Raw genomic sequence first — 27453 nt, 5'->3', positions numbered from 1 at the left:
CCAGTCTCAACAATGGCAAGGTACTAAGCAACTCAGTGAGATCCTGTCTCTAAATAAAATACAAAATAGGGCTGGGGAGGTGGCTCAGTGGTTGAGTGCCCCTGAGTTCAATCCCCCGTACCAAAAAAAGGTGGGGGGAGCCAGTCTTAGCAATTTAGCAGGGCACTTAGCAATTCAGGGAGACCCTGTCTCTAGTAAAATATGTTTTTAAAGGGCTGGGGATGTGGCTCAGTGGTTAAGCACCATTGGGTTCAATTCCCAATACCAAAAAAAAAAAAAAAAGTACTTAGCCAGGGCTGCAGGCCCTGAACACTAAGTAGGTCCTCATGCTTGACCAGGGAAGAGATTTCCTTGGCACCCTACTCCCAGCACTTGTGGTCCATCTCTAGCCCCAATCACAGGTGAAGGGCCAGATTTCAAAGAGAAAGAGATGGGAACCTGGTCCAAATCTCCTATAAAGTGAGCAAAAAACCCCCAAAATACCCCTAGATATTCAAACTCAGTCTGAACTGAATCATTCACAGCCACCATCCTACCACCACCACCTCCAACAGAAAGAGGCAACAACTGTTTTATATAGAAGTTTATTCCCAAAACAGAGCTCGGCTTCACGGAACAATTTACACAGACAGGAAAGAGGGCCGCTGGGCTGGAGTGGGGAGACCCCAGAGAGGGGTATCTACAGAACCTAGGACATAGCAAGGATACCCTCTCACCCACAGCATGCCACTCAGCCCTTTGAGGGCTGGGGTCATTTTGGGTAAGAAGAGCTGGGGTCCTGGCTGGTGGGATTTGAAACCAGTCAGTGAAGTAGAATTTTTAATCTCCTTGGAAACTGCCTCCAAGAGCATGCATGGGAGTCGGGTATGGGGAGGTGTCTGCACAGACCCAACCCTGTACAACCACTGTTAATAGTGGTAAAAGGATGCCTACTCTCAGACCTTCTGGGTCTGCTGTCAAACTGGGGGCTCAGGATGGACCTTTGGCCTGGGAGAGCTAGGAGTTAGAAAACCCCACAAGATGACCAGGCCCAGGATCTTCACAGGTGGGTCCTCTTAAGCCCCTCTCCCACTTTTCCTACCTTTCACTTGTAAACAAAGGGGGAAAAAATTCTCAACTGTAAACAAAGTGTTAAAGTTCAAAATTTTAAGTTGTAAACAAAAAAAGTTTTTAAAAACCTCACCTGTAAACAAAGTAACAAAATTTTAAAGTCTCTAGTTCTGAACATCAGACAAAGTAACAAAAGTAAGAGTTTTGTGAACAGGGTCTAACAGTCATTTTTCCCTTTAAAAGGGAATAAAGGAAGGGTGGAACTGAGTCACTTCAGCAGCCCGGTGCCTAGGGCCAGGGAGGATCCTGTAAACATGGGAGGCAGTGGCACCTACATTCTGGGTCTTGAATTCCCTCATATCTGCTCCCTTTGTTCACTCTCCCACCCACCCCTCAGAGGGCAGTGTGGGGGAATCAAATGGCACCACAGACAACTTTTGCTCAGGCAGGGGCAGGGGCAGGTCAGTGACCCCTCTACCCACCCAATACTGGAATGTCTGAGTAGAAGCCTGGGCCCCTCCCCAAGGGAGAAAGGGAAGCCTTGCTCTGTAAACATGACATCTGCTGCTCCACCAGTGCCCACAGCATCAGTCCTAGGTCATAAGGCAGTAAGTGGCAGGGACTCCATGTAATAAACACACACATCCACGGGGAGGGGTGGCATGAGCAAGCCCCCATGAGAGAATCAGAGGACCCCTGTTTCCAAGACCAACCCCCAACCCCAGAAGTTTGGTCGGTGGGGCATTTAAGAGAAAATAAGATCAATTCTGCACTTTGGGCCCTGACAATCCTCAGATCAAACAGGGGGGTGGGGTGGGGTGGGGTCAGGAGGGCATCTGTCCACATGTTGGACAAGTCTACCCCAGTAAGATATGAGAAAAGAACATATGGTTTACTATGGACCCAAATGGGGCCAAACTCTGCATCTCTCTTCCTCTGTTCCCTTCCCTTTACCAGTCCAGTCTCAGACCCCTGGGGGAGACAGAAAAGCTGAAAAATAACATAAGCATATCTCTCTGGTTACAAAGGTATAAAATGTATAAAAGTCTTCCCTTCAGTCCCCACCTGCCTTGCACTTGTCACACCCATGCTCACTGATGTGCATGGAACCTCCACACTGCCATAGAGGGAGCTGGGGGGAGGCACACAGGATGCTGCCTTAGGATCAGCCCCCCTCCTCCTGGATTTTCTCCTGTTGCCCTCAGTTGTTCCTCATATGCACGTCATCCTTCAGGAGTGACCCTCACTTCTGGGAACCCTGTAGAGTTGAACATGGACATCAAAGTTAACTGCTGAGAGTACCCTAAGTCAGATGCCTCCTAGCTTCCCTACCATATCTGGCCTGCTCCACCTCCCCCCATTACCGTTGCCTCTCAGTGTTCAGCCCTTCATGTTCACTTTGGAGTTCTGAGTCCCCCACCCATTCTGAACACCTTAACTCATCAGCAAGGCTTCCCGACTACCTCGGTCTTTTCTCTTAACACTTAGCAAGCACCTGCCATGTACAGACATTATGTTAAGCACTTGGCACGTAATATCTCACAAATCTTCACATCTCAAAGAGTTCGATACTATGGACCTTTCTACAGATGAGGAAACTGAGGCTCACAGAGGCTTGTACCCTGCACAAGGTCACACAGCTAGTAAGATAAGAGAACTCAAACTCACACCTGTATGATTCTAGAGCCTAAGCCCCTACTCAATTTCCCAGCCCTCCTCTTACTCAGCCAAAGCCCAAGGCTACACTGTAGGGGGACCCAGGTGATAAGTCTGCTCCCTTTCATCCTCACCCTTTAGTATCCCTCTAGAACCCTGGGCCCTCCAACCCCCCCTGCCTCTCCCTTCTTCCTTTGTCTTCCCCCAAACACTGGGTCCTGCACAGTTCTGTTGGTCCCCTGTCCCATCCCCAAAGACCCCTTCCCCTCAGATCCATCTCTCAGCCTACAGACTCCCCACTCCTCCAGAGCTTGACCTAGCTATACTCCCTGAAATGCAACTCTCCCATTGGCTTACAAAACCAGCAACTCCTGGTTTCTCCTCACCCCACCATTCCTTCTCAGGCTCTTGTATATCCTGCTACTTCTGGGCATGTCTGCCATCCTCTACCCCACAGATGCCCTGCAGGCTCCTGAGATGTACCAGATCCCAGCTCAAGCCTCTGAGCCTCACCCCATAGTGCCCACAGGCAGGAGGAACTTAAAATTGACTGAATATAGTTTATCCTCAAAGTTAGCTCTTCATCCTGATATATCTGGTATCCCAGGATATGACCCCTTAGACAAACCTTCCCAAGCAAACACTCCTTCACTCCTCCCTGCTCTTTGAAAATATGGGGTTATCTTCTACTTCTAGGCTTTGACTCCTGCCTTGCCCCCTCTACTAGATCCAGTCCTTTGGAGGGCAACTATCTCTTCCTTAGTCTGGGAGGTGCAGGGAAAGAAAGCTGGTCCCAATCATACAACTGGTGAGTCCCTGCTAGTCACATTCCCTTTCAATGCCAGATCTCTGTACCCAGCCTCTGACCTCCTGGCTGTGCTGAGCCTGGGGTAGCCCCCACCTGTCTGTCAACCCCCACCCCATTCTGTAGTGGAACCTAGGGGAGGAGGCTAAGCTAATAAGGGTATGAGTAGTTGGCTAGGCCATGCTTACTCTGAGTCCGGCGACAACTCTGAGATGCTGTGGGACGTGGCAGAGCGAGGTGTGGAAGGCCCAAGTACAGAGGCTGTGGCAGAAGGGGTGGCAGTGGTGTGAGGGCCAGAGGGCGTGCTTGAGGACTGCACAGAGGAAAGAGCTGAAGAGTTGAAAGAGGCGAGGATGGAGGAGAGAATGTCCAGCTGCTCTGTGGAGGGGCCATGGCTCGGGCCACTGGTTGGCTCCTCCCTAGCTCTGAGCAGCTGAGGGGGTGGTCCAAGGGCCTCTCGTGAGGAGTGCCTACTAGGCACTTGGTCCAGCTGCTCCCGAGAGTTCGAGCTCCTGGACAGAGAGTCCAGGGGCCGAGATGGCAAGAGGGGGTCCTTTGAGAGTTGCCGCTGGGGAGACAGGGGCAGAGTAGGGTGCTGTGGGTCAAGGTCCCGGGTGAGACGGGGTGGGGGCAGTGTGCTCAGCCATTCTCGGGGTGCTCCTAAGTCCAGTGCATCCCGTGACCCAAAGCGACCAGCTGTGGCTCCAGGGTAGTCTCGGGGTGGCTGCCTCCGTGGCAGGGTGCTGCCCCGAGCTCTGGGCTCTAAGCGGCCTAATGCAGCATCCAGGTGTTCCTGGGAACCTGGCCGGCTCAGGGGATGCAGAACAGGGACAGGGGCTTCCTCTAGTCTCTCACGGCTCAGCTGCCGCCGTAGGAGCAGATCCAGTTGTTCTCGAGAAGAGTAGCGACTGGCTGGCTGTGAAAGGCTGCCTGTGCCCCCACCAGCATAGATGCGACCATAAGAGGCAGCTGGCACAGCACGGTGACCCAAGGTGGCTGCACGGCACCAGGACAGCTCAGGAGCACCTCGGGTCTGTGGTACCAGTGGGTATTGCAATGGGTTCTTCAGGATACCTATAGGAGAAACAAAATGGGGGGCGGGGTGTGGGGGTGGAGTGGGCCAGGTAGGTATTCCCTGAGTTTAGGGATGGGGTAGCTGCTGGGATCCCTGTCAGAGTTGGGACTAGAAATCAATCCCCTGGGGAGGAGCAGAGGCAACCCTGGGGGTCTCAAAGAGGCAGCAAGAAAGGGCCAGAGTGGGCTGGAGATGTGGCTCAAGCAGTGGGGCCCGGGTTCGATCCTCAGCACCACAACAAAGAAAGATGTTGTGTCCGCTGAAAACTAAAAAATAAATATTAAAAAAATTCTCTCTCTCTCTTGAAAGAAAGAAAGAAAGGGCCAGAGTGGAGAAGTATTAATACTCTGGCTCAGGTGAAGGCAACCAAACTTCCCCACTGACGTCAAAAGAGCAGCAGCCACCAGGTTCTGGAAATATAGGACTAGGTCAAAGAGGAAGTCCCCAGGGTCCCTGTAATGCAAGATTGAAGACAGAAATGTTTTGTGTTGTATAGGAACAACCTCTGGTGGTTCCTGTAAAGCAAAGTAAGGAGACAGAAATCTTCCAGATCAGACAGGCTCTGGGATCTGGGAGACAGCTTCCCTTAGGATCTCCACGAAGCAGACATGGGAATGGGGAAGGGAGAGGAATCCCTTGGGTTGGGGCAGCACTGGCTTCTGGATGTAGGCCAGGGCATGGGAGGAAGGAATTGTCTGGGTTAATATAGGTGCATGGGGACCATGAAGCAGAGTAGAGAAACAGAAACCTCCCAGATCAGAATAAGAGGAGCTCAGTTTGAGACCAGGAAGCTGAAATTGATTGCATGAGGGCAAGAGTAGCCTCTAGGGTTCATGTAATGCAGGTCAAAGGTCAGAGACCATACCTTTCCTCTGGCGCTGGGCTTGGCCCAGGGATGTTTCGTCCCCGCTGGTCAGGGCCAGATCTGGATGGTTGTTGTTGGCTGTATCTTTGCTGGTGTCCAGCCCCAGGCGCCTTTCAGAGCCCCATGTCTGCAGAGCACAGGGGGCTGCCTCGCATTCCCCCAGGGCTGGCCAGTAGGACAGGAGGTCATTGCCATCCACGTCTGTGGAGCCAGGGCAGGTTACAGAAGCCTCTAGTTTGATCCCAGTGACTTAGGACTTCTGTGACCCAGACTCAATGACATTCAGTGATTCCTGGCTCTAATGACTTTTGAAAATCCTGGCTATTCTCATTGAGTAGAGGTAGGAACAGAAGGGAGACCAGGAAGACCAGGTTGGGTCCCAACCCACAGGGACAGAGTCTGGAGGGACATGTCATTCTATAACATCCCTGACTTCATCACTCTATTGCTTAGGCTGTTCCTGTGTCATCCAGATACTGCTGGAAAACTGGATGGGGATGGTGCGTGGGGTTCCCATGAACACCCCAGAGGGTCCTAATGTATCAGATTCAGGCATCCTGAGGAGATGACAGGATCCTTGAATCGCATCTAAGTGGAACATGGGGTATCCCTCAGTCATTCATGGGATCAGAGTGTTCCCATCACCTTTAGGGTGGGTGAGGAGCCTCTCACTCTGGGCTGTCCGTCGGAGAGGACGCTGGAAACGCCCTCGTGTCCGACCATTGTCCTCGCTTTCTGAAGATGGGATAGACAGACTCCTTTCCTCCTCCAAAGACAGGTCACTGTCAGAGTCAGAGTCTGCACCTAGAGTTGGGAAGACCAGAAGGAGGAATGTGTAGCAGTAGCTTTGGGAAGCAAAGGACTTGGGGATAAGGAAAAGGCCTGGAGATAAGGGTCTAGAGGTGGATGCAGCAAGGAAGTTGGGGAGGAGGGCCCCAGGCAGAACTTGGGAAAGGGATAGGAACAGAGGGGCTATAACTATCAGGTATGAGCTGGGTTAGGAGTGGGTTGGAAGAACCAGGGTTAGGTGGGTGGGTGCCTCCTAAGACAGTGACCTGGGGGGAGCTCATCCCATCCCAGTCAGCCACTGCTCTCAGTTTGGGACAGTAGGAGGATCAGGAAGAGACCCTCTCCCTCCCTCCTTCCTTCCTGATCCAGGGCTCCAACTCCACCAGCATCTCGATGGAACATGGCCACGTCCAGGTCAGTGGGGCCAGCATGAGCCTGGAGGCTGTGGTTAGTGTGGTCAGCAGCTGAGCCATGTCGAACCAGAACATTGTCCCTAGAAATACAGGAGACCCCCCCAATCAAGGACAGATGTGATGAGGTGCTTTGGGAGCTGCAATATCTTCAAGGACATGGCCAGCTGAGAGTAGAATGGTTGAAGGTGTCCCTGGGTGTATAGCAGGAAACATCTGGGGCAGTGGCAGCAACAGGCCCCCAGGTGGCTGAGATAGGTAAAGTCACCCACCTTAGGATCTGGTATTGCCAACCCCCTGGTGAAGGGGGACTGGTCTAAACCTCATGTGGCCACTCACCTGAGGTAGCCGCGGCCCCGCTGGCTGTCCTGGTCCTGGGTCCGGCCAGAGCGGGCACTGCTCACTGAGGAGACGGTGGAAGCACCAAGAGTGATGCGGATGAGGCCACTCTCTTCAAAGAGGGCCGTGTTATTGTAGGCCCCAGGCCCCTAAGGATGGTGGGCAGGACAGGGGTGTGAGCCAGCCCTGAAGGACTACCAGGGTCCCCATCCTGACTCCCCAGACTTGGAAGCCCCTCACCGTCCCAGGTGCTGGCCTTGTCTCCTCTGGTGCTGCCTTCCTACTCAGACAGGCTGGTGTCCAGGCAGCCCGAGCATCTGCATTCAGGACACAAAAGAGCAGCAGCACTGCCAGGCCCTGGAGGTGAGCAAGGATCAGGGTGGGGTCAGCAAAAGTCACTAAGAAAGGAGTGGGTTAGGAGTGGGTTGGAAGAACCAGGGTTAGGTGGGTAGATGCCTCCTAAGAGATCAAAAAAGTCAGATAAGATCAGAGGAGGGCCACCAGATGTCCCTGTGGCTCAGCAAGAGGGGAGTCAGTTATTGCAGGTTATTGAGCCAGTGAAAAGTCCAAGGAGGGCTTAGAAAAGTCAGCAGGATCTGAGCAACAGGAGTAACTGGAGTCAGTCAGCAAGGGGCCAGGAACACAGTGTTAGTGAAGGTCTAAGCAGCACACAGCCTGACAATGTCTAGTTCAGAGTCAGCTCCAGGCCTGGGGCTAGCAGTTAGGGCCCGTGATTGGTCTGGAGTAAGCACCCAGCCTGGCAATAATTGTTACCCACTCAGAGTGAACTCCAGGCCTGGGGGCAATGCCTTGCCTGGGCTGGGCCCAGCCTGCTGAAGCCCCCTCTGGTTCTGGGATAGAGGAAGGGTGTGAAAGGTACCTGGAGGCCACAGAGTCCAGCATGGAGGTAGTGGAAGGCCAGGATGCTGTGGTTGACTGCCAGGAGGCCAAAGAGCCAGGAGGCACTGACCAGCAGGAGGAGCAGAAAAGAGCTGCGAAGGGTCCTGCTGTGAGGACATGAGAGGACACAGGAGGACACAAAGGGGTCACACTAGAAGAACAGGAACTTTATGGGGAAATGGAAGTCTCAGAAGAACACTAGGGGAAATGGGAAGTCACACAAAGAACCAGGAAAGCACTCAGGGAGCCATGAAAGGACATGGGGAAAATGGAAGAGTTCGGGTACCATGAAAGAAAACATGGAAACACATGGGGCAGGGGAAAAAGTGAGTCACCCAGACTTTGGGTGACAGAGACCCTGGGAAGAGCCAGGGAACAAGGAGATGGTAGCATGGAAGCACATGTGGGACCAGAGAGGGACCCCAAGCTAGGGAAGGCATGACTTTATCCAGAATTTAGAGCCCGACCTATACCAGGCAAGGATGCTCTGGGGGCTCCATATTTTATCCATAATGGGTCTTCCATCTGTGAACCCCCCTTTTTCCCCAGTCAACTCACAGCACAGAGGTCTTCTTGGTTTCCCTCTGTCCTGTGGAGCAGGATGTGCGGGCAGCAAGGAGAAACATGGTCCCATTCATCTGGACCCATGGTGGACATGTGGGGTCCGGGTAGGGCAAAGAGAAAGAGAAGAGATAGTGTGAGACAGGGACACAGAGAGACCAAGACTATACATAGGGGCAGAACCAATGATAAATTCATATACACGCACACACACAAAGATAGATCAGGAACAAAGACAGTGGAGCTTAGAATCACAGGAAAAGTTAGACATAGGGAGCCAGAGAGATACTGAGAGATGGAGACAGAGAGAGATGCAGAAAGAATCAGAGAGAGTGGCCAAGTCTCTGACCTCAGGCCCTCCATCTCCATGCCAGCTAAGTGGGGATTGGTCACTCTGTGACCAGACAACAGAGGTAAAGAGAACCCAGGAAGCCTATGGACTGCCACCTCAGCAGATTCCACATTTTCTGCAAGCCCTCTCCCTTTGTCCTGGGAGGGAAGCACATGGTGGCACCAACTGCTGGGCACTCACCACAATGACAAGGATAACAGGGCCAGCAAAACTCCAGATGAGGGGTTCATGGATAGAGATCCAGCAGAAGTCAGGGTTCCCGTAGCCCTCAGGATCCAGGCCAACAGCAAGGCCTTGGAAAGAGATGGGGAAGGACCAAAAGGGTGTCTTCTAGAACTATAGAATGACTGAAAACCCCTTGTGTGGGGGGAAAATCTGGGAGTAAGGATGAACAGGTTCTTCCTTGAGTAGATGGCATTGGGGGGCTGGGGTTAGGGGTCATGATCAGGACTAGGGATATGGTCAGGGTTGGAACATGTGATAAGTGAAGATTTTGGGGTCACATCCCTGAATAGATAAGTGGGCAGGGCCTCACCCAGCAGCACAGCAGGGACACCCCAGCCCAGGGTGTGGTAGAAGCGCATTGCACCGCGGTCCACATTGCGGGGCTCAACCTGCATGCGGTAGAGGTGCAGGCCCTCTACCAGGAGCCATGCAAAGGTGCTGAGGAAGAAGTAGTGCAGGAGGATGGCAACCGCAGTGCACACCAGCTGAAGGCAGAGAAGGAGACATCAGCCCATCTCCTGCCTTGCCCTACCTCTGACCCTACTGCAGGCATCTGCTTCCCATCTCTGACTCTTAAACCATAGCATCTTACCCAGCATATTGTCCCAAACTCTGACCCCAACCTGAGCTTCTAAACTTTGGCCCCAGGCCTTCCCAGGTTAGGTGGGGTCATCAGGACACAGGTTCCCTGGCCCTGACCCTGCACCTGGTTATGGGTCCTGTGAATCCCCAGCAGGAAGAGAAGCTCTGCCACCCCCAGGGCAGCTGCTACATTGGCATGGATCCCACGCACGTTGGACTTGAGACTACGTAGGCTCAGCAGGACAGCTGCAGTCAATACCAGTGCAGCCACAGACACTGCCACAACCACATGGGTGAACACAGCCAGAAGCTCCAAGTCACCTTCTAGCCGCTGTGGAGACAGGGATGGTTATTGGGTGTTGGGCAGGACCTCCCTGCCCTTTCAACCTCCCATTTCCTCAGAACCCAGAACACAGCCCCACCTCACGGGGGGAGGCATCCATGAGAACACCAAAGGTGCCGGTCCGGCTGCAGCGACACCGTGCGTGGGACCCATTCCTGTGCACCAGCTCACAGTCCCGTGCTGTCCACGTGCCATGCTGGTCCACCCTGCAGCCACAAGACAGTTAGACCTACCTTTCCCAACAGGGAGTGCCCACTACTAGAATTTGTAAGAGTTGGTGTAGGGGCTGCGAGTTCCTGAAGTTGGGGAGCAGCATTCCTCATGGACCTAGTTGCAAGGCAGCATGGGTAGGGAGCTCAGAGGAAGGCTGGGACTATCAGTTGGCCTCTCAGAGGCTAAAAGGGGAACCAAGGGAGGGTTTCCAGAGCAGGGATCCTCACGGGCCAGGTGGGTCCCATTGCACGCAGATCGCCTTGCTCCGATTCGCTGTCTGCAGGAGGCGGAACTCAAGGCTAATGGGGGACTCCAAAACACCCTTTAGGAAGTTGCGTCCATGGAACACAGCCACGCTGACCACCGGGGAGTTCATAACAGGGTTCTGGGGAAGCCTGAGGAGATACCCCATTTGGGCTTGGTCATTATTGACTTCTGATCTTTTCAAGCTCTAAATAGCAATCTCATCCTATCTTCATACCATCTACCATGGCTGACCCAGGGTTTAGGATGCCCCTGGAGTAGATGCTGCTTCTAAGAATGCCTCTAGCCCCTGCCAGCCTGCCATGGGGCTTTAGATTCACTGCCCAGATTGGGATCTGAGCAGCTTTTGATGGTCTACAACTGTTTGACCCAATCTTTCCCCCTCCCACCTCGATCAGACCATCAATTCCTCAGTCATTATGTCTCAGTTAGTTGGCCTATCTGCACCTGTTTCACATACTCCTCTTGTATGATTGACCCATTTGTGCTCCATGTCCATCAGCCTTCACCTCTTCTACTCTGCACAAATCCAGAGAAAATTCACACGGTACCTAAATTGGATAGGTCTTGGAGCCGTGCACAAGGACATCTCTGTATATCTGTGAACCTGTGCATCTGTCCACCAAATAAGGAGGTACTAGGCTAGGTAGAAGCTCACAGAAAACTCAAGAGTGAGGGGCCTGAGAATAGTTCTACTCATGGTACCTGGCACCCCGGCGCTCAGCTTGGAACTGGGCAGGGAGTAGCCCCCCCAAGGTGCGGTACACGAGGAGGATGACAATGGAGATCCCAGATTCGGGCTCAGGCTCTGGAGGGGCTGATGAAGGGACCACACTTGAGGCAGTAGAGTTTTCCATGTTGCTACTTGTGGGAAGAACTGACAGGAGAGAGGGAAGAACCATTGTCAAGTGACCTCTAACCTATAAGACCCACAAATCCAACATTGAACCCAACCCAGCATCAAGCACAAGGATCTCTTCCTTGCAGATCCAGAACCGGGGAGTACGGAGAGCAGGCACCCATGAATGAAATATTCCAGGCCTGGGAAGTATCATCTGTGGTGAAGGAGAGGATCTGGCAAGTGAGAGTGTAGCAAGGTGTAGGGTAGAGGGTTAACCTGGAAGGTCACACTTAGGAGATCTGAAGCAGGAAAGGTCTGATAAGGGGAGAATCAATAAGAGGGCAACATGGTGTCTGTCTTGAGAGAACAGGAAAACAGGACTTGGTCAGGGATCACCCAAAGGTTCTCACCTTCAGATGGGAAAGACCGTGGAGTCTGGGAAGGCAGCAGCACATGAGTATGAGGATCCCAGGCATCTTGGCCCCGAAAAAGGTTGCTGTGGTAGCGGGGGTAGCGACGGGCCCCCCGAGTTGAACTAGGATGCTCCAGGCGGTCAATGCTGAGCACTGTCCAGGAGAAAGAAGAGTGACACCCATCAAGTACCTCCTCCCCATACCAAGAGTCTCATTCCCACCTACCCAAGTATCACAAGTCACATTTTCCTTGCCACTAGTGTAGAGACTGTCCATACAAAGCTTGTCACAGCCTCCTGCCACTATTTGCATTATCATCTGTAGCCCCTCCAAACTCTAGGCCCCTGCCTTTTGCAGCCCCAGTCCTGCCCCACCCACCACGCACTGATATTGGGTGTCACCAGTCCCACAGGATTCAGGTATGTGAGTTCCATATTCCTTGCGAGTGTGGCTGCATATTCCTCCAGATGCTGCATCAGCCCTGCACTGCCTGGGGAGTCCTCAGGGGCCCGCTGCCCCAGCGCTGCCCACAAGTTCCCTGTCTCTGGAGCAAGCAGTGCAGAGCCAGTCCACAGCAGATTCTGAGAGAATAGAAATAAAATTGAGCTCAGCCAGGTGGTGAGGATATGCCAAGGGAGAGGGCAGGCATGAGGGATCTGGCCAGGTGCTCAGAGGGACTCCAAGAGGCTAGAGGGCAGAACTGTGGAAGATAAGGGAAGAGAGAATGCCCAGGTCCTTCACTTCTTCAAAGATCAGGAAGGACCTGAACTGGGGATCCAGGGCTGGAGGACTAGGGAGTCAGGGCACATGGAGCTGGGAAATGGGACCAGGGATCTGTGAATATAGGGCATAGCCCTACCTCATTGAAATGGGCATCTTGTGTGGCTGTCAGCCCAAAGCCCTGCTGATGGCTCTCAAAGGCCAGTAGGTAGGCCAACAGGCGGGAAGTGACTCGGACATCTTGGCTAAAGTAGCGGTCAGTGTGGCCAGTCACCTCCCGTAGCCGTTGAGCCAGCTTCTTGGCCTCCACAGTATCCAGTGCTGTCTTGTTCAGCTCTAGGCCATCCAGCTGCCAGGACAAGGATGGGAATGGTTGTTCTGTCATCCTGTGGGCTTTTCTCAAGTCTTACAGGGAGAAAGACTGGGACAGATTAAAGGATAACCAGGAAAATCCTTTTGGGTCAATAATTAGGGCATGATATTTGGTGCCCACCACAGGCCTGGGGAAGTTGAATCCAGGCCCAGGGCCAAGGAAGGTCTAGGCAGTCTCACCAGCAGACTGAGCTCTCGAAAGGCAGGGGAGGTACAGTTGAAGAGGTCAGGCTCCAGCCAACCCCGATCCTCATCACATAGTCTCACAGCAGCACCTGGGGGCAGGCAATACTTGGTCAGGCCTAGGGCCTGGATACCTTTACTGACAGGGTGACCCTCTTCTATCCCAGGGGGAACCCTGAGACAGAGGCCAGTGTAACAGGCATCTATGGCTAGATGCCTGGATGTAGCAGCCCAAGCCCAGCTGCTTGTTGGTCAATTCCTGAGGGGTCTGTGGAACATTCTTATCACCAAGCACATAAAGGAGAGCACAAGGATGGTGCTGCACACACACACACACACACACACACACACTCACACACACAATTATTCTCACACAGGCATGGCAGGACAGACACATACACACTGGCCAACGTTCATACTCATACACTATTGCTTAGCTGCACAAACACAGACATGTGGACCAGGAGAAGTGTGCAAATACTTGATGATCTCTCATACACACGCAAACACACTGATTCAAACAAGGTCTTCCAGGATTATAATGTGACACAAGTGAGATGGGGTTGGGGTTCTCATACAAGTTTTATCTGCCCCACTGGTGACTTTGCTGTCATTACTCTCCCTTATCTGTGGGGTTGGGATGTAGTTGACTAAGACATGACCGGATCTTAAGCGAGATTATAGCCACCAACAAAAGGGACCCTAACTTAAATATAGTACCCCATTTTCCCAAAAGAGAGTCATAGACACGTGCACAGGCACAGTAAGACACACACATACACATAAGCATGCACACACAGACAATCTCTGTCCAGCCACTGCAGAGACCTCAAGCAGCAGAGAGGTTCTGAGGGACTCTCAGGTGGCAGGGAGGAGCTACTGGGTCCTCAGTCAGAGGGAAGGGGTATTTTGTGACCTCAGTCCGTATGGATAGGCCTACAGGGACCTCAGGAAGTGAGGAAAGGCCAATACAATTCCTTATTAGGGAAGGGTTGGCAAGGGTCTTAGGAAGTGGGGAGGGATCTGTAAGATTCTGAGGTGACAGGGAGGGGTCTCTGAGGACCTCAGGCATCTTCAAACAGCAGAAAGAGGCTTCCAGGAACTTTAGGCAGTTAGAAATAGATTTTAGGGACCTCAGGCAGCAGGGAGGGGTCTGCAGGGACTTTAAGCAGCAGGAAGGATCTGCAAAAGCTCAGGCAGTGGGAGGAGGCAGTGCACCTGAGCAAACACGTACCCCTTACCTGCACCCCGCAATCCTGCCCAGAAGCCAAGAGAAACAGATGGAGGCTTAATGAAGGTGTAGGAAAGAACCCAGAGCCCTTAGAAGGTAGTGACGGGCCCACAGGACTCCCAACCCATCCCACCTTTTTACAGGTACAAGGTCACCCCACTCAAGAAAAGTAGCTCTGACCATCAGAGAATAGGCCCACCCCTGCCATCAGCAATGCCCCTATTTCTCATACTTACCTAGGGCCCCCCGGGGACAGGGCACTGTGGCCAAGACACCAAACTTGGTTTGGGGCCACCACACACCCGATCTCAGGGACTTGGGGCAGGCATCATAGAGCACTAGGGAAAGAGGAAGCTCTGAGCCAGGTAGCCAGGGTCTAAGGCAAGTGACAGCCACACCTACTACCCCTGTACCACACACCACTGTAGACCCACCACTCCCCTGTGGACTTCTTAAGAGCTGGCATGTCACATTCTGTGACAGGTCAGCAAAGTATTTGGGGTAAATATGAAGCTTCCTGGGTAAAACTGGTCTGGTCTCCCTCAGAAGCTTCCCAGAGCCCCCCTACCCAGAAGCCAAGCATGCCACTGATCCTTTAGTGGCAACTTGCTGGAACCAACCCTCTACAGGTGGAGCTGGGTGGAGCTTGCTCACCCCGGCAGCCGCTGGCTGTCACCTCAGCAAAAGGACTGTCACAGCTGTTGCACTGGCGGCCAAGGGCTCCTGGGCGGCAGGGGCACTGTCCACTATGGGGTGCACATGATCGCGAAGTGGAACCAACAGGGTAGCAGTCACAAGGGAAGCATGAGTCACTGCCCCGTGGTCGATAGTGGAACTCCTGTTTGAGGATGAGTCAGGGGCCTGAAGTCAGAAGTCAGGGCTTAACATAAGAGTCTTAGGTCAAGGCTTGGGGAGCAAGCAGAATTAAGGGCAAATGGTAAAGACAATAGGAACATTGGTCTCAAATGAAGACAAGGAAGATGTTATGGGATGAGGAGGAGAAATGATAACTAGGTCACAGAATTCAGGTAAGAGGTTAGGGCCCAAGTCAGGTGACTGAGGTCAGCCAACTGGACAAGAATCATAGATCATACTTAGAGGTTTTAAAGGTCAGGGTCAGGGGCCAGGCAAACCTTGCAATGACACTGCCCATTTGTCTTGTTGCAGCTGGGGTCAAAGCCCTTGTGAACATCACAGTTGCAGGGACCACATGTTGGGCTCCCCCACCAGCCCCGTGGGCATTGTTGGTCCATCCTGGGGATAAGATGAGGTGATAAATGCTTCCATAATACTTCAGTGACCCTCCCTATCCCCACCAGCTCTTTCCATCATCCAGCCCCCAGAGTCTCACCTGTGTTCACAGTGGTGACCAAAATAGCCACTTGTACAGTCACAGGTATAGCCATGGGGGGCTCCTGGGAGGTGCCGGCATGAACCCTGGTTCTGACAAGGGTTCAAGAGGCAGGCATCCACACAGCCTGGGCCATAGTAACCTGCAAATTGGGTCAGGAAGCTCAGGACACTAGTCACAGAGCATGGAAGGAAGTAGGCACTTCTCCCTCTCAATTCCTGCCTCCTCTAGGCCCTGCAGCCTCCCAGTCTTTCCCATAGGCCCCTGGCTTCTTCCCAGATGACCCTCTCAAGGCCCACCTGGCTGGCAGGTACAGGAAAAAGTCTGCCAGAGATCTCGGCAGTCAGCGTGGGGTGGGCAGGGCCCAGATGCACAGGCGTTGGTCACGACACAGCCAGGCTCCACATTCACTTGGTGGGTGGGGGGTAGCAGGGCTGGGGACCCCAAGGGTGTAGAGCCAAGCCATACCCCCTATGGACACAGCCAGCAAGGGATAAGACTCATGTCAAGGCACCTCAGCATCAAGTCCTGTAGAGCCAGCCACCCAGTCTGATGACCCCTGACATACAGTCTCCCTCAGGTCCCCCCAAATCCCAGCCCCCCCAAACCCCAGCTTAGCCCCCCATTGGACCCCAAATTGTGCTATTTCTGATATAGATCATTAATGATTCTTGATAATCTAATCTAGACTCTTACTTTCCACACTTCAGAAAGGCTTGACTAATCTCTGAATGCTCTGGGTCATTTATCCCCCAATATCAACTCTACTTGAATGCTATTTTTCAGCTCCTGATATCTGACCATTATAGGAGCCCCTGATAGCTGACCACTAACCCTAATGCCCCCATATCATATTCTCATGCTGACCCCCACCTGGATACAGCCGACCAGACCCTGAGGAACATCCTCCTTACTGCTGTGGGGCAGGCCTCCCACGTGGAGTTGCTTTACCTTCAGGCCCTGCAGCTCACTCCCCACTGTCATGGTGTCCTAAAGAAGGGAGACGGTCAGCACTGAGGGAAGGGGGTGACTAGTGGACTCCTGCCATACCCCAGAGTCAGTATTAGTCTTTTTCTAACTCTGCATGACCATATTCTCTGTATCAGAGGAATAATGTGGAAATGAGCTACTTCCAAGTACAAAGAATCTTCTGAGGCATGGAGGATGCATAATAGAATAGTTGCAGTCAAGAGCTGGGCTTGGACAGGCCCCTCCCTCCTGAACTCAGAGCAGACCTTGAACTTCCATGATTTTGACCTGAAGTAGTAAGGATTGGGGTGAAGACCAGAAGGGTCTTTTAGGAATCAGGCAAAGTATTGGCTACAGAGGTACCCCCAAGACTAGGTCAGATATCTGGGTATCCTTCCTGATATGAAGAGGGCCTTGACAGTGGACCAACCTAGCTGGTGGGATGGGCTTAGAGCAAGGCTATGAGCAGGGAGACTGGGGGAAGAACATTAGATTTGGTGCAGTGATGGAGTAGAGAGGACCTGGATTAGAGGTGGGGTCAAATAAGGTAAATCTGATTGGAAAACTGAAAACAGACTACACTGGGGTTAGAGGTCAGACCCGGAAGAGGCTGAAGTCCAGTGAGACCATGAAGACGTGGTGGCCCCGCCGGCCACCTGGCTCCTCCTGTAACTCCAGCCGCACATCATGCCATCGGCCATCATTGACAGTCACTTGGTCTAGCAGGAGGTAGGCAGCACGGCCTGAACCCCTGGTTACCGTCACAGATAGCAACCCTCGATCTAGCTGTGGATAGAGATAAATAGCCCCAAGGTTAGAATCCCAACCTGAGTTATGACTGGAAGATGAGATGAGATGAGAATATCAGAGGTCAGAAGAGTAAAGTCAAGGCTATATCTGCCACACAGGGGACACCATGTTGCTGACATGGATCAGTAATAGACAGGGAGCAAATGAAAGGACCAGGGGGTCATGGATTGATGCAGTTAGCACAAGAAAAAGCTATGCTTAGGCCCTGCACCTGCAGAGAATATTGTGGTAGGGAAAAGTCAAGGGTCCAGAGCAGAGTCTAGTGCAGCTAGGACACCTGGCAGAGAAGTATGCCATATGATCAGCCTGAATCCATAGAAATGTTACTGGAAGTATCAGAGATTGATGGTTGAGGGTGTATGAAGGGATCAGAAGGACAAACACACCTGGCAGAGAAGCGTGCTGTGTGGCCCAATCTGTACTTGCATCAGGACCCCGTGCATCGCCCATGTCCGAAATGCTAGCCCCAGGTACCATGGCACAGTCACAGCCATGTCACTTCCAAAGTCCCAGCTCAGTGAGCTGTTGCCATGGAAATGGTAGGGATGGGCCATGGCTGAGGAGATAAGAGAAGCAGGGTCACAGCCCCTATTCTAGAAACAGACCTTACCCTGCAGACCCCTCCTGCCCTATGCAGCCCACTCACTGAGCCGACAGTCTTTGCCACCAAAGCCCACAGGGCAGTCACAACTGAAGCCACCCCAGCGCTCTGAGCAGAAGCCACTATTCTTGCAAGGGCTTGAGTCACAAAAGTGCAGCTTGGCCTGGCAGCCTGGAAGAGGAAGGCATATAGAAGATATAAAAATATGAGGTGAGGGCATGAGTGCTAGGTGCAGAGGGGCCAAAAAACAGCATGATCTCAGCTTTGTGTTCACTGGTGGGGGAGAGGTGGGTAGGAGTAAGGCCCTAAAGGCTGGGCTCTAGCAGCCTTGCCATCAAAGGAGACTGGGTTGAGGTCAGATATGGAGCCACCCCATGCAGCCCTGCAGAACCCTCTTATGATTGGGACAGGGCCACAAGTGAGGCTAATGGAAGCTTTGTGCCTACCTGCCATGGTGCCATTGTTTGCAACAAAGGCCGCCATGTCCACTCGGCGGCCATCAATATGCAGGTCTCGCATACAGCCAATGAAGTCCTTGTGGGACACGGGGAAGTTCTCGGGGAGGTTGGGGACACCCCCCAGGAGCAGAGGGCCCGTCAGGTCCAGGGACCTGGGAGTCAGGGGCCTGGGTCATTGGTGGAACTGGGGCCAAAGTAGGATTGCTCCTGGAGGCCACAGGAAGTAGGGGGTAGGACTCAGAGGAAAGGGTAAAAAGCAGGGAGGAAAAGGCCATCTGGGGAGGGAACTGGGGGCTTATTCCAATTGTGGGGGCACAAAGGAGAGATCATGATGATGTGGGGAAAGATGGGCGAGATGGAGTCAAGCAAGGGTCATGATGAAGGAGTGAGGCATCCAGGTGACTGGGGCAAGTGATGGAGAAGTGGGTTTGGGAGGTGATATCAGTAGGCTCAGAGTCCTGGAAGGCTAGATAGAGATCAAGGAGCTGTAGGTGATGTATGGCATTAGAGACTTGGATGGGAGAGTAGAGGCTTTGGAGGACTGGGTACCTGGGAACTTGTGCATGGGAGCAGGGAGTCAGGGATAGAATACAGGATTGGGGGCTAGGGTGAGGAGGCTTCTAAGGTCTTTAAAGGGAAATCTGGTGGTTTGGAGAAAGGATGGGAAGTTTGGCAGGCTGTGGTGAGGAATGGGGTATGTGAAGGGTTGGGGTAGGCTTTTATAGTCAGAGGATATGGGGACCACGGGATGGGGGCCTCACTTCTTGGAGCTTGTTTGCACACCAGCAGCAGCACATGAGTAGTTGCCAATTTCAGCACCAAACTGCAGAGCTACAGCCACATTGCAGTCATCCACACTCAACACAGCAACCTTGTCCTTGGAGGGGCCCTGAGCACCCCCTAGGGCATCTGTCCGGGGCTAAAAATCCAGGCACACCAGTCAACTATGCCCAAGGGTAACCCCTGAGAAGCAGAACTCAGAATCCCCATGCACATGCACGCGTGCGCCCCGCGTGCGCCCCCCCCCACACACACACACCAAGCCAGGGGTGGTGCCTACCTTGTTGTAGTATTTTAGATGCACTGTATGCCACTGCCCATCACTCAGGCCCCCTGGAATTGTGGGGCTGACCACTGTATTGGATTCACCTGTGGGGGATATGCAAGTGGAGTGTCCTCTGGAGCTGATGAGTTGCTCTACCCTCACCCAGCTCATATAGCATATTCCCACAGTCATCCTGGATGCATCAGATCAGTATATCTCCTGGTGACCACACTGGTTAGAACAGAGTGGCCTTGAAGAGACAGGAGAAACATACACTTCTTGGAGAGATGGACCTTCCCACAGGGAATGGACATGGAGCTGGGTTCTCACTGTTGTCTGTTTGGCACTGAAGTGTGTTGAACAGTGCTATAATGAAGCAAACCTGAGGGGAACTTGTGGACTGCATTTTCCAGCCATCCCATGCACACACTGTCATGTACATCTCCCAGGGAGCACCCACCAGTGGAATATGTGAGCCGCACTTGGCCAGCCACGAGCTCCAGGGCCAGAAAGTCATGCTTCTCATTCAGGCGCCCATTATAGAAGAGTAACCCGCTGTGCTGCACCGTCGCAAACCTGGGTGGAGTGGAGTGGGGACATTAGGAACCAAAATGACCTCACACCTACCATCCTTGAGGGAAGGCTCGCAGGTCACCCGCCCAAGCTGGAGCAAGAGAAGACAAGACACACCAGTATACTGATGGCCAGGGTACTGATGCTCTGAGACACCCTAACTAACTTCAGGGGAGGGGGCGGTGTCCTGTGGGGACTTCAGGATGGGGCAATCAAGAATCTTAAGGTCATGGAGGTAGGGACGGAATGGAGGCACACAGAGACACGGGGCGGGCACCTACGAGAGGGACAGCGTGAGGTGGAAGCGCTGCCGCAGGCCACGGAACATGACGAACGAACTGGGCGGGAACGAGCGTGCAGCCACCTCACAGCGAGGGCCCTCGAAGGCGCCGCCCGCAGGACACTGGCAGCGGAAGCCGCCAGTGGGTGCATCAGTACAGGTGCCCCCATTGCGGCATATGCCGGGCACGCAGCGTCCGGCCTCGGTGTCCAGCTCGCAGTCTTCTCCTGCGGAGCAAGACACTTTCAGAAGCCATCATGGCCATACCCTGCCCACGCTGGAGCACGACCAGCCCAAGCCGAGCCTCCAGGCGGGTTCCAAGACCTCTGATTGGTCGAGCTACCAGAGAGTACGCCCTCTTTCAGTCTAGCCTCGCCCCATTCTTCCCGCCCAGATCTGATCACACCCCCTTATCGCCTGGCCCTTGGCCACGCCTCCTTCACAGCTCTTCCAGTCTGAGGCTTTTATTCCTTGTGTTCTTAGGCTTTCTTTAGGCTGGGCTCTATGATTTCAAATGTAACTGAGCCCATACTAACCCCGTTGCCTCAAAAGTGATGTCCAGTCCGCACTTGTACTATAGTCCCGCCCCCAATTTTGCACGTGTTCACCCAGCTCGGTCCAACTTTCAGCCCTGTGTGGGACTCACCGGTAAAGCGCGGACGGCAAACGCAGGTGTAGCCGCCTTCTCGCTGCGCGCAGGCGCCGCCATTCCGGCATGGGTTCGAGTAGCAGAGGTCCAGCTCAGTCTCGCAGAAGTCACCAGTGAAGCCAGGCGGGCAGCGGCAGCGCAAGCCCGCGATAGGCTGGATGGGTCGGAAGAGCGTAGAGGTGGAGGCCAGGAAGGGTGCGGATGAGTCAAAGCGGAGCACCGACACACATTTCATATAGTTCTCACAGGGCTCACGCAGGCACACGTTATCGTCAAAGGGCAGGACATCCAGCAGAGAGCGGGCAGCAAGTGCAGCACGACGAACGTACAGCTGCTCCTGAAGTTCCTCAGAGCTAAACCAGGGCCCAGCAGCTCCCGCCCCCGCCCCACGAGGTGCTAGAGCAGAGAAGCTCACATTAAGCACCGTGCCCCCGACATCTGTGTCATTCTGTATGTTAAAGATGAAGACGTCCTCGGTGGGTGTAGCAAGCACTGCAGCCACGCCTTCCAGGAAGTGGCCCAGGAGCGGTGACAGAAAGCGCTCCTGCCACATGTTCTCCAGACGTACAGTCAGGCTGTTAGCCAGCAGTTCCTCCGTGATGATGACCACCCGCAGCACACACTGCGCTGTCACACTGTGTAGGCCATCTGCAGAAAGGGGTATGTATGGATAGTGATCAGCCTGGGATTAGCAGCTGCCTTTCCCTGGGACACAAGAGGGCTATGGCTAGTGACTCCAGTCCCCAGTATCTCTGAGTCAACAGGCTGAACCCACCAGGACACAAGTTGAGTCTGGGACTAGTGACTACTAACTCCCCCAGCGTCATAGCATCAGCAATTTGCTGCTTCTTCCCCAGCCCCAAAACAGAAGGTGGCTGGGTCAGCAAGCCCATGGTTAGCAAGTCACTCCAACCACACTCAAGAAGGTCCCTAATGCTGGGTGTGGTGGTGCACCTCTGTAATTCCAGGGACTAGGAAGGCTGAGGCAGGAGGATCCCAAGTTCAAGAACAGCCTGGGAAACTTAGCCAGACCCTATCTCAAAATAAAAATAAACCTGGGAAGGGTGTTGCACACCTGTAATCCCAGCAGCTCTGGAGGCTGAGACAGGATCCGAGTTCAAAGCCAGCCTCAGCAAAAAGCAAGGCGCTAAGCAACCCAGTGAGACCTTGTCTCTAAATAAATTACAAAATAGGGCTGGGGATGTGGCTCAATAGTCAAGTGCCCCCGAGTTCAATCTTTGGTACCAAAACAAATAAATAAATAAATAAAAATAAAAGCTCAGTGGTAGAGCACCCTGGGTTCAATCCCTAGTACTGGGTTGGGGAGCAGGCCCCTAAGTGCTCACTCCTTTATTCCTGTTAACATCAGCAGCCTACTCCACTCATGACACAAAGAGAAGTCAAGGTCACTGACTACACATTTCCAACTTCCTCCCTCACCCATCTCCAGCATGACAGAACCAGCAAAAACACATGCTCCAGAAACAAGGACAATTCCAAGTCAGGGATCCCAGTACCTTTCGTCAGCAAACTGAAAGGGACTCTGGCTAAGGGAACACTAATTGCAATTCCCCAGAATCCTGTGTCAACAAGCTCCAGGGGGATATAGTACCCTGACACTCCCATACCTCCCCTTACAAACATAAACCCACCACAACATTCTTCAATTAGCAAACTGCTCACCACCTTAGACCTGGTTTCAGTGCATACCCCCAGAGATGAAGGTGAGGTGCTTATCTGCCTTGTTCACCTTGTTCTCAGACCCTGGTACATGTTAGGAGATCAATAGATTGGTTGTTGCATGAATTATGAGTAAATGAAGGCTATGCTTTTTCTGACGGTGCCAGGACTCCCAGCTCCAAAATTGAGGAATGAGCACTGCTAAAGCCTATTCTCCAACCTCTGCAGCTTCCAGTAAGTAGGACTTCAAGAACCTCTTCAACTTGTTCTCCCCTCCTAATAGGAGGGGTTTGTGAAAGCCTGGAGAAGTGAAATCAGGAAAGAGGCGGGTGGGTCTCTGGACATTTCCCCAAGACCAGGGCCTTAGACCACAGCCAGGCCACTGTGGGCACACTCTCTGCTTGAAGCTGCCATAGTAAGCTGTTATTCCAAACCATTAAACTACTGGTCTCTTTTTCCTGCACAAATGGGGTAAGGGTCAGTCTGGATCTAAAGTAATCATTCATCTAAACATGGGCATGGTATGGACTAACTGGCAATCTGGTTCTGCCTGGGACCTCCAGAACATTATCTGAGGCCTTCCATGCCCTTTAGGGATAACAAAACTGTCCCTAGGGCAGCAGACAGTTGTTTACAATCTTTATGGTATATACTAGATGCCTTAGAATTTGGGGAGTTCTTAGGATACTATCCAAGAACCTAAGCAGAGTCCCTGTGAGGTCTATGGCAGATCTGTGGGGCACAGGAACTTAGAAGACTTGGAAATCACTATTTGATTTGAGGGTCTTTGGAGTTCCTGAGGCCCTGACAGCCTAGGATCATTGGGTCACTTGCCCGTTCCCTGCCCCTCACCTGTGACAGTCACCAACATGGAGGCTACCAGTGGGCGGTTGTTATCTAGCTTTCGGCTGAGTCGCAGTTCCCCACTGGTTTGGTTGACCACAAGCAGCTGCAGCTCATTGCCACGCTCAAAGGAGTAGAAGAGGTGATCAGAGACATCAGGATCATAAGCTGGGATACGCCCAATGATGCCCGAGGGGAAGGTGTCTGAGCGGTTTGATACATAGTTGTTGAAGAGGATCTGGAAGTTGTTGAGCACAGGACTGTTGTCATTCTGGTCAACTAGGCGGACATGAACGGTGGCCCGGCTGACCAGAGGAGCAGATGTGGCTTGTACCACAATCACATATTCCTGACGAGCCTCGTAGTCCAAGTCAATGAGTGCTGTCAACTCTCCAGAAAAGATGTCCATTTGGAACAGCTCAGGGATGTTCCCCTCTACAATCTGGTACATTATATGGGCATTGGGTCCTTCATCAGGGTCTATTGCAGTGATCTGGGCCACCACTGAGCCCACAATACTGTTCTCCTTCACTCGCACTTCAAACTCCTCAGCTGGAAAAACAGGTGCATTGTCATTCACATCTTGCACTGTCACCTGGATACTGACTGGAGTCCGCAGTGGGGGCACACCACGGTCCACTGCATAGGCAGTCAACTCATACACTGGTACTGCTTCCCGGTCCAGCCGCCTCACAGTCCGGACAATGCCAGAAGTGGGCTCAATGGTAAAATCTCCATCCCCATCTTCCCCATTCTGGAAAGTGTACTGGACCCGGCCATTGGCATGAACATCCCGGTCAGTGGCTGAGATCTGCAGGACACTTGTGAAAGGTGGAGCATCCTCAGAGACCAACCCTGTATAGTGGGAGGCCACAAACTGTGGTGCATTGTCATTCACGTCATTAACCATCACCTCTACATAAGTGGTATCTGCTTTCTGTGGGATGCCATTGTCCCGAGCAGTAATGGCCAGTGTATAGGTCACCTGGTCCTCATAGTCCAACGGAGCCTGTAGTGTAATGGCCCCTGAATCTGCATCAATACGGAACTGGGGCAGGTTGTCCTCCAGAAGATAGGTGATACGAGCATTCTCGCCCACATCATCATCAGAGGCACTGATGACCACCACAGTGCTACCCACTGGCCGATCCTCATTCATACTCACCGAGTAGTGAGCACTTTGAAAGACAGGCCGGTGAGTATTGGCATCTGTGATATTAATATGCACATAGCAGTGGTCATGAAGGGCACGGTCAGATGCAGTAAGCACCAGTTTGAAATAGCGTTCCTGTTTGTAATCCAGTGGCAGAGCCAGTGTCACTAGACCCACACCTCCTTGGGTGCTGATGGCAAAACGATTCCGGGTGTTTCCACCTGTGATCTGGTAACTGATGGCACTGTTGGCATCACGGTCTACAGCAGTCACACTGACCACACTGGTGCCCACAGCCGCATCCTCATTCAGCCGAAGGTGGTATTCTTTCATGGTGAACTCAGGCCGATTGTCATTAACATCTAGCACAGTCACTGTGACACTGGCTGAGGCAGAGAGCGGGGGTGAGCCATGGTCTCGAGCCTCCACACCAAAAAAGTAATGCTCCACAGACTCACGGTCCAGGGGACCACTCACAGAAACCCAGCCAGTGGCACTGTTTATTACAAATGGTGTATCAGGTGCCACACCAGTTAGGGAATACTCCAATCTGGCATTCTCCCCATGGTCTGCATCCACTGCCTGAATGTGGATGACTGAATGGCCGAGGGGTGCATTTTCCAGAACAGAGACCTGGAAGGGTGTGCTGACAAAGATAGGAGTGTGGTCATTGATGTCTACCACCTGAATGCTGACCAGGCCTGTGTTGTTGGACAAGGGTGGCCGGCCTGCATCTTGCGCCCGAATACGCAAGGCATACTCTCTCTCTGCTTCAAAGTCCAAAGGTGCCACTACCTGTATCTCACCCGTGAGGCTGTCAATAGCAAAGTGGCCACGGCTGTTACCACTGATGATGTTGTAGTGCACCAAACCATTGGCGTCCTTATCCCTATCTGTGGCTGTGACACGTAGCACCACCGTATGGGGGCGCACATCTTCGCGTACCTGAGCCACATAGCGCTTCTCGCTGAATTGGGGCACGTTGTCATTCTCATCAAGCACTGTTATATGTACACGAACGGTGGACGAGCGTGGCCCGGGCTCCTGGCCCTGGTCGCTGGCCTCTACCACCAGTTCGTAGCTTTCCATGTGCTCACGGTCTACGCGGCCGCTGGTGCTGATGAGGCCAGAGCGAGAATCAATCTCAAAAGCTGCTGCTGCTGCAGTGCGAGCAGCTGGCGGCCCCACAAAGCGGTAGCGCAGGTTGGCATTGGGGGGCGCATCGCCGTCTGTGGCACGCAACTGCAGGATGGGGTAACCCTCTTCCACATTCTCACGAAGTGTTTCCCGGTACTGAGCCTGCTCAAACACCGGCGCGTGGTCATTGCGGTCGGCTACTGTCACGGCCACCATGGTGGTGGCTGATAGGCGTGGTGAACCGTGATCCTGCGCTGTCACACGCAGGTAGTGGCGCTCCATACTCTCCCGGTCCAGAGCGGCAGCTGTGCGGATGAGGCCGCTCTGCGGGTCAATGCTGAAAAGTTCCAGCGAGCGGCTGTTCATGAGCGCCGCCAGAGAGTAGACTAGGCGCCCAGCCTCACCAATATCCGGGTCCTGCGCCACCACACGTAGCACCACGGTGCCTGCCGCCTCATTCTCGGGCACCAGGGTCTGGTAGTTGTACTGAGGAAACTGCGGGTGGCGGTTTGCTGCGCGACGGGGGCGTGACCTGTTCACTGAAGGTATTCGCCAGGTTTCAGAACCCGCGGGCGGTCCCGGGGGGCGCGGCCCCGGGCGCTGCGGAAGGAAGCGGCGGCGGAAGACACTACCCGAGCGCATGCGCTGCGGCACAGGCTCGGGAGCTGTCCGAGACTTGAGGGGTGCTGAACCCGCTGTAGGAGCTGTCCTCGCCGCACGCGGTGCTGAATCCAGTCCGGGCCCAGATTCCACAGCCCCGGGAAGACAGTCCTGCCGAGGGACTGCCCTGCCCGCTTGGGATGCTGTGGCTCTCTCGCCCTGACCCCTGCGCCCTAGCGCCCACAATTCCCTGCAACAACGCAAGGTTCCCACTCTTTTGCGGGAGCTTCTCCTAGCGTCACGCTGGAAGGACACTGGCTTTGGACCACTGGGCTGGGCCAGGAGGTCCAAACGGAAGGGCAAGCTGTTCCCTAGACCAGACCCCCCTGGGGACAGAGCCTCTGGCGAATGACTATCTCTCCGTCCGCAAGAGGAGACCTCTGGGCGCCAGCACAACAGGGGCCCTGGTCCCTGACTTGTCTCTCGCTGCTCAGGGGCCCCTCGGCCTCCCCAAGTGCTTTGCCTTCCCCCTCGGAGCCCCATGAAGACAGGCTCCCTAACTCCCAGGCCAGACCTCCCATTCTCCTGAGCCCCAGGCGACTCGGGACAAAGAGCCAAGGCTCCGCCGCAGATCTGCGTCCTTGGTCCCATAGCAGGAGCTACCCCCGGGTCCCAGCCCTGGTCTCCGCCACCCCCCAGTTCCTCCTGGCTGAGGGGGAACAAAGAGAGGAGGAGAAGGAACTGGAGTACCGGGGTCAACGGTCCCCCGAGACCCTGCCATAGCGGCCACCTCGCCATCATCCCCGTCCTCCTTGCACGGCCTCCACCACCCCCAGTCCTGGTCCGGGCCATGGGCCCGCCCCGCCGCTCGGGCCCCCTCCCGGGCCCCTGCCGCCGCCCCGGCCCCCCGCCCCTCGGCCTGTCGCTCCGCGCCGCTGCCTCCTTCTGGGCACCATCTACTCCGCGGCCAGAGCCCCTTTGGCATACGGCCCCGGCTTTCGCCGTCCCCACCACAGCATCCCCGACGCTGCTGCCGCCTCCCGCTGCACCAACATGGCTCCCGAACGCCCCAATGGTTCGCTCCACCTTCGCCCCGACGCCCCAAACCTGGTGGT

General features: G+C 53.8%; 1 protein-coding gene across 4 annotated transcripts; it reads right to left on the bottom strand.

The window, feature by feature from the left end:
* Positions 1-508: 508 nt before the first annotated feature.
* Celsr3 (cadherin EGF LAG seven-pass G-type receptor 3) lies at positions 509-27139 on the bottom strand. Of its 4 annotated transcripts, XM_046431661.2 has the most exons (35): positions 23458-27139; positions 20923-21573; positions 20278-20503; positions 19884-19999; positions 19439-19527; positions 19140-19297; positions 18367-18530; positions 17966-18091; positions 17706-17875; positions 17110-17295; positions 16414-16530; positions 15840-16011; positions 15541-15682; positions 15323-15443; positions 14844-15027; positions 14426-14527; positions 12956-13050; positions 12543-12752; positions 12069-12264; positions 11681-11836; positions 11135-11306; positions 10393-10560; positions 10032-10158; positions 9734-9940; positions 9338-9512; positions 8983-9095; positions 8448-8527; positions 7870-7993; positions 7230-7346; positions 6990-7138; positions 6624-6733; positions 6097-6255; positions 5452-5652; positions 3700-4585; positions 509-2308 (listed from the first exon to the last, which is right to left on the bottom strand). In XM_046431661.2, the coding sequence occupies exons 1-35, from the start codon at positions 27137-27139 to the stop codon at positions 2281-2283; spliced, it is 9879 nt and encodes a 3292-aa protein (XP_046287617.1). In that variant the 3' UTR covers positions 509-2280. The 4 variants fall into 4 exon arrangements, with proteins under 4 accessions (XP_046287617.1, XP_058430848.1, XP_058430849.1 ...); XM_058574865.1 differs by lacking the exons at positions 509-2308; positions 3700-4585; positions 5452-5652; ... (1 more) ...; positions 6624-6733; positions 6990-7138 and adding an exon at positions 14200-14214 and having other exon boundaries at positions 7257-7996; positions 23458-27136; XM_058574866.1 differs by lacking the exons at positions 509-2308; positions 3700-4585; positions 5452-5652; ... (1 more) ...; positions 6624-6733; positions 6990-7138 and adding an exon at positions 14200-14214 and having other exon boundaries at positions 7257-7993; positions 23458-27136.
* Positions 27140-27453: the final 314 nt, after the last annotated feature.

This window comes from Marmota monax, unplaced genomic scaffold (genome assembly GCF_021218885.2).
Source record: "Marmota monax isolate L192 unplaced genomic scaffold, Marmota_monax_Labrador192_F-V1.1 WCK01_AAM20220418_F8-fsc00022, whole genome shotgun sequence".
Taxonomy (NCBI): domain Eukaryota; kingdom Metazoa; phylum Chordata; class Mammalia; order Rodentia; family Sciuridae; genus Marmota; species Marmota monax.
The sequence above is the reverse complement of the archived record's forward strand: the minus strand, read 5'-3'. Positions and strand labels throughout refer to the sequence as shown.

What these genes read in the sequence shown, in the direction of transcription:
- Celsr3 (XM_046431661.2), bottom strand. Translation starts at nt 27,139, where the DNA reads ATGATGGCGAGGTGGCCGCTATGGCAGGGTCTCGGGGGACCGTTGACC. An exon ending in CATGTTGGTGACTGTCACAG is followed by an intron (nt 21,574 to 23,457) that starts GTGAGGGGCAGG and finishes CCCTTTCTGCAG; the next exon opens with ATGGCCTACACAGTGTGACA. An exon ending in CATGTTCCATCGAGATGCTG is followed by an intron (nt 6,256 to 6,623) that starts GTGGAGTTGGAG and finishes TCCCAACTCTAG; the next exon opens with GTGCAGACTCTGACTCTGAC.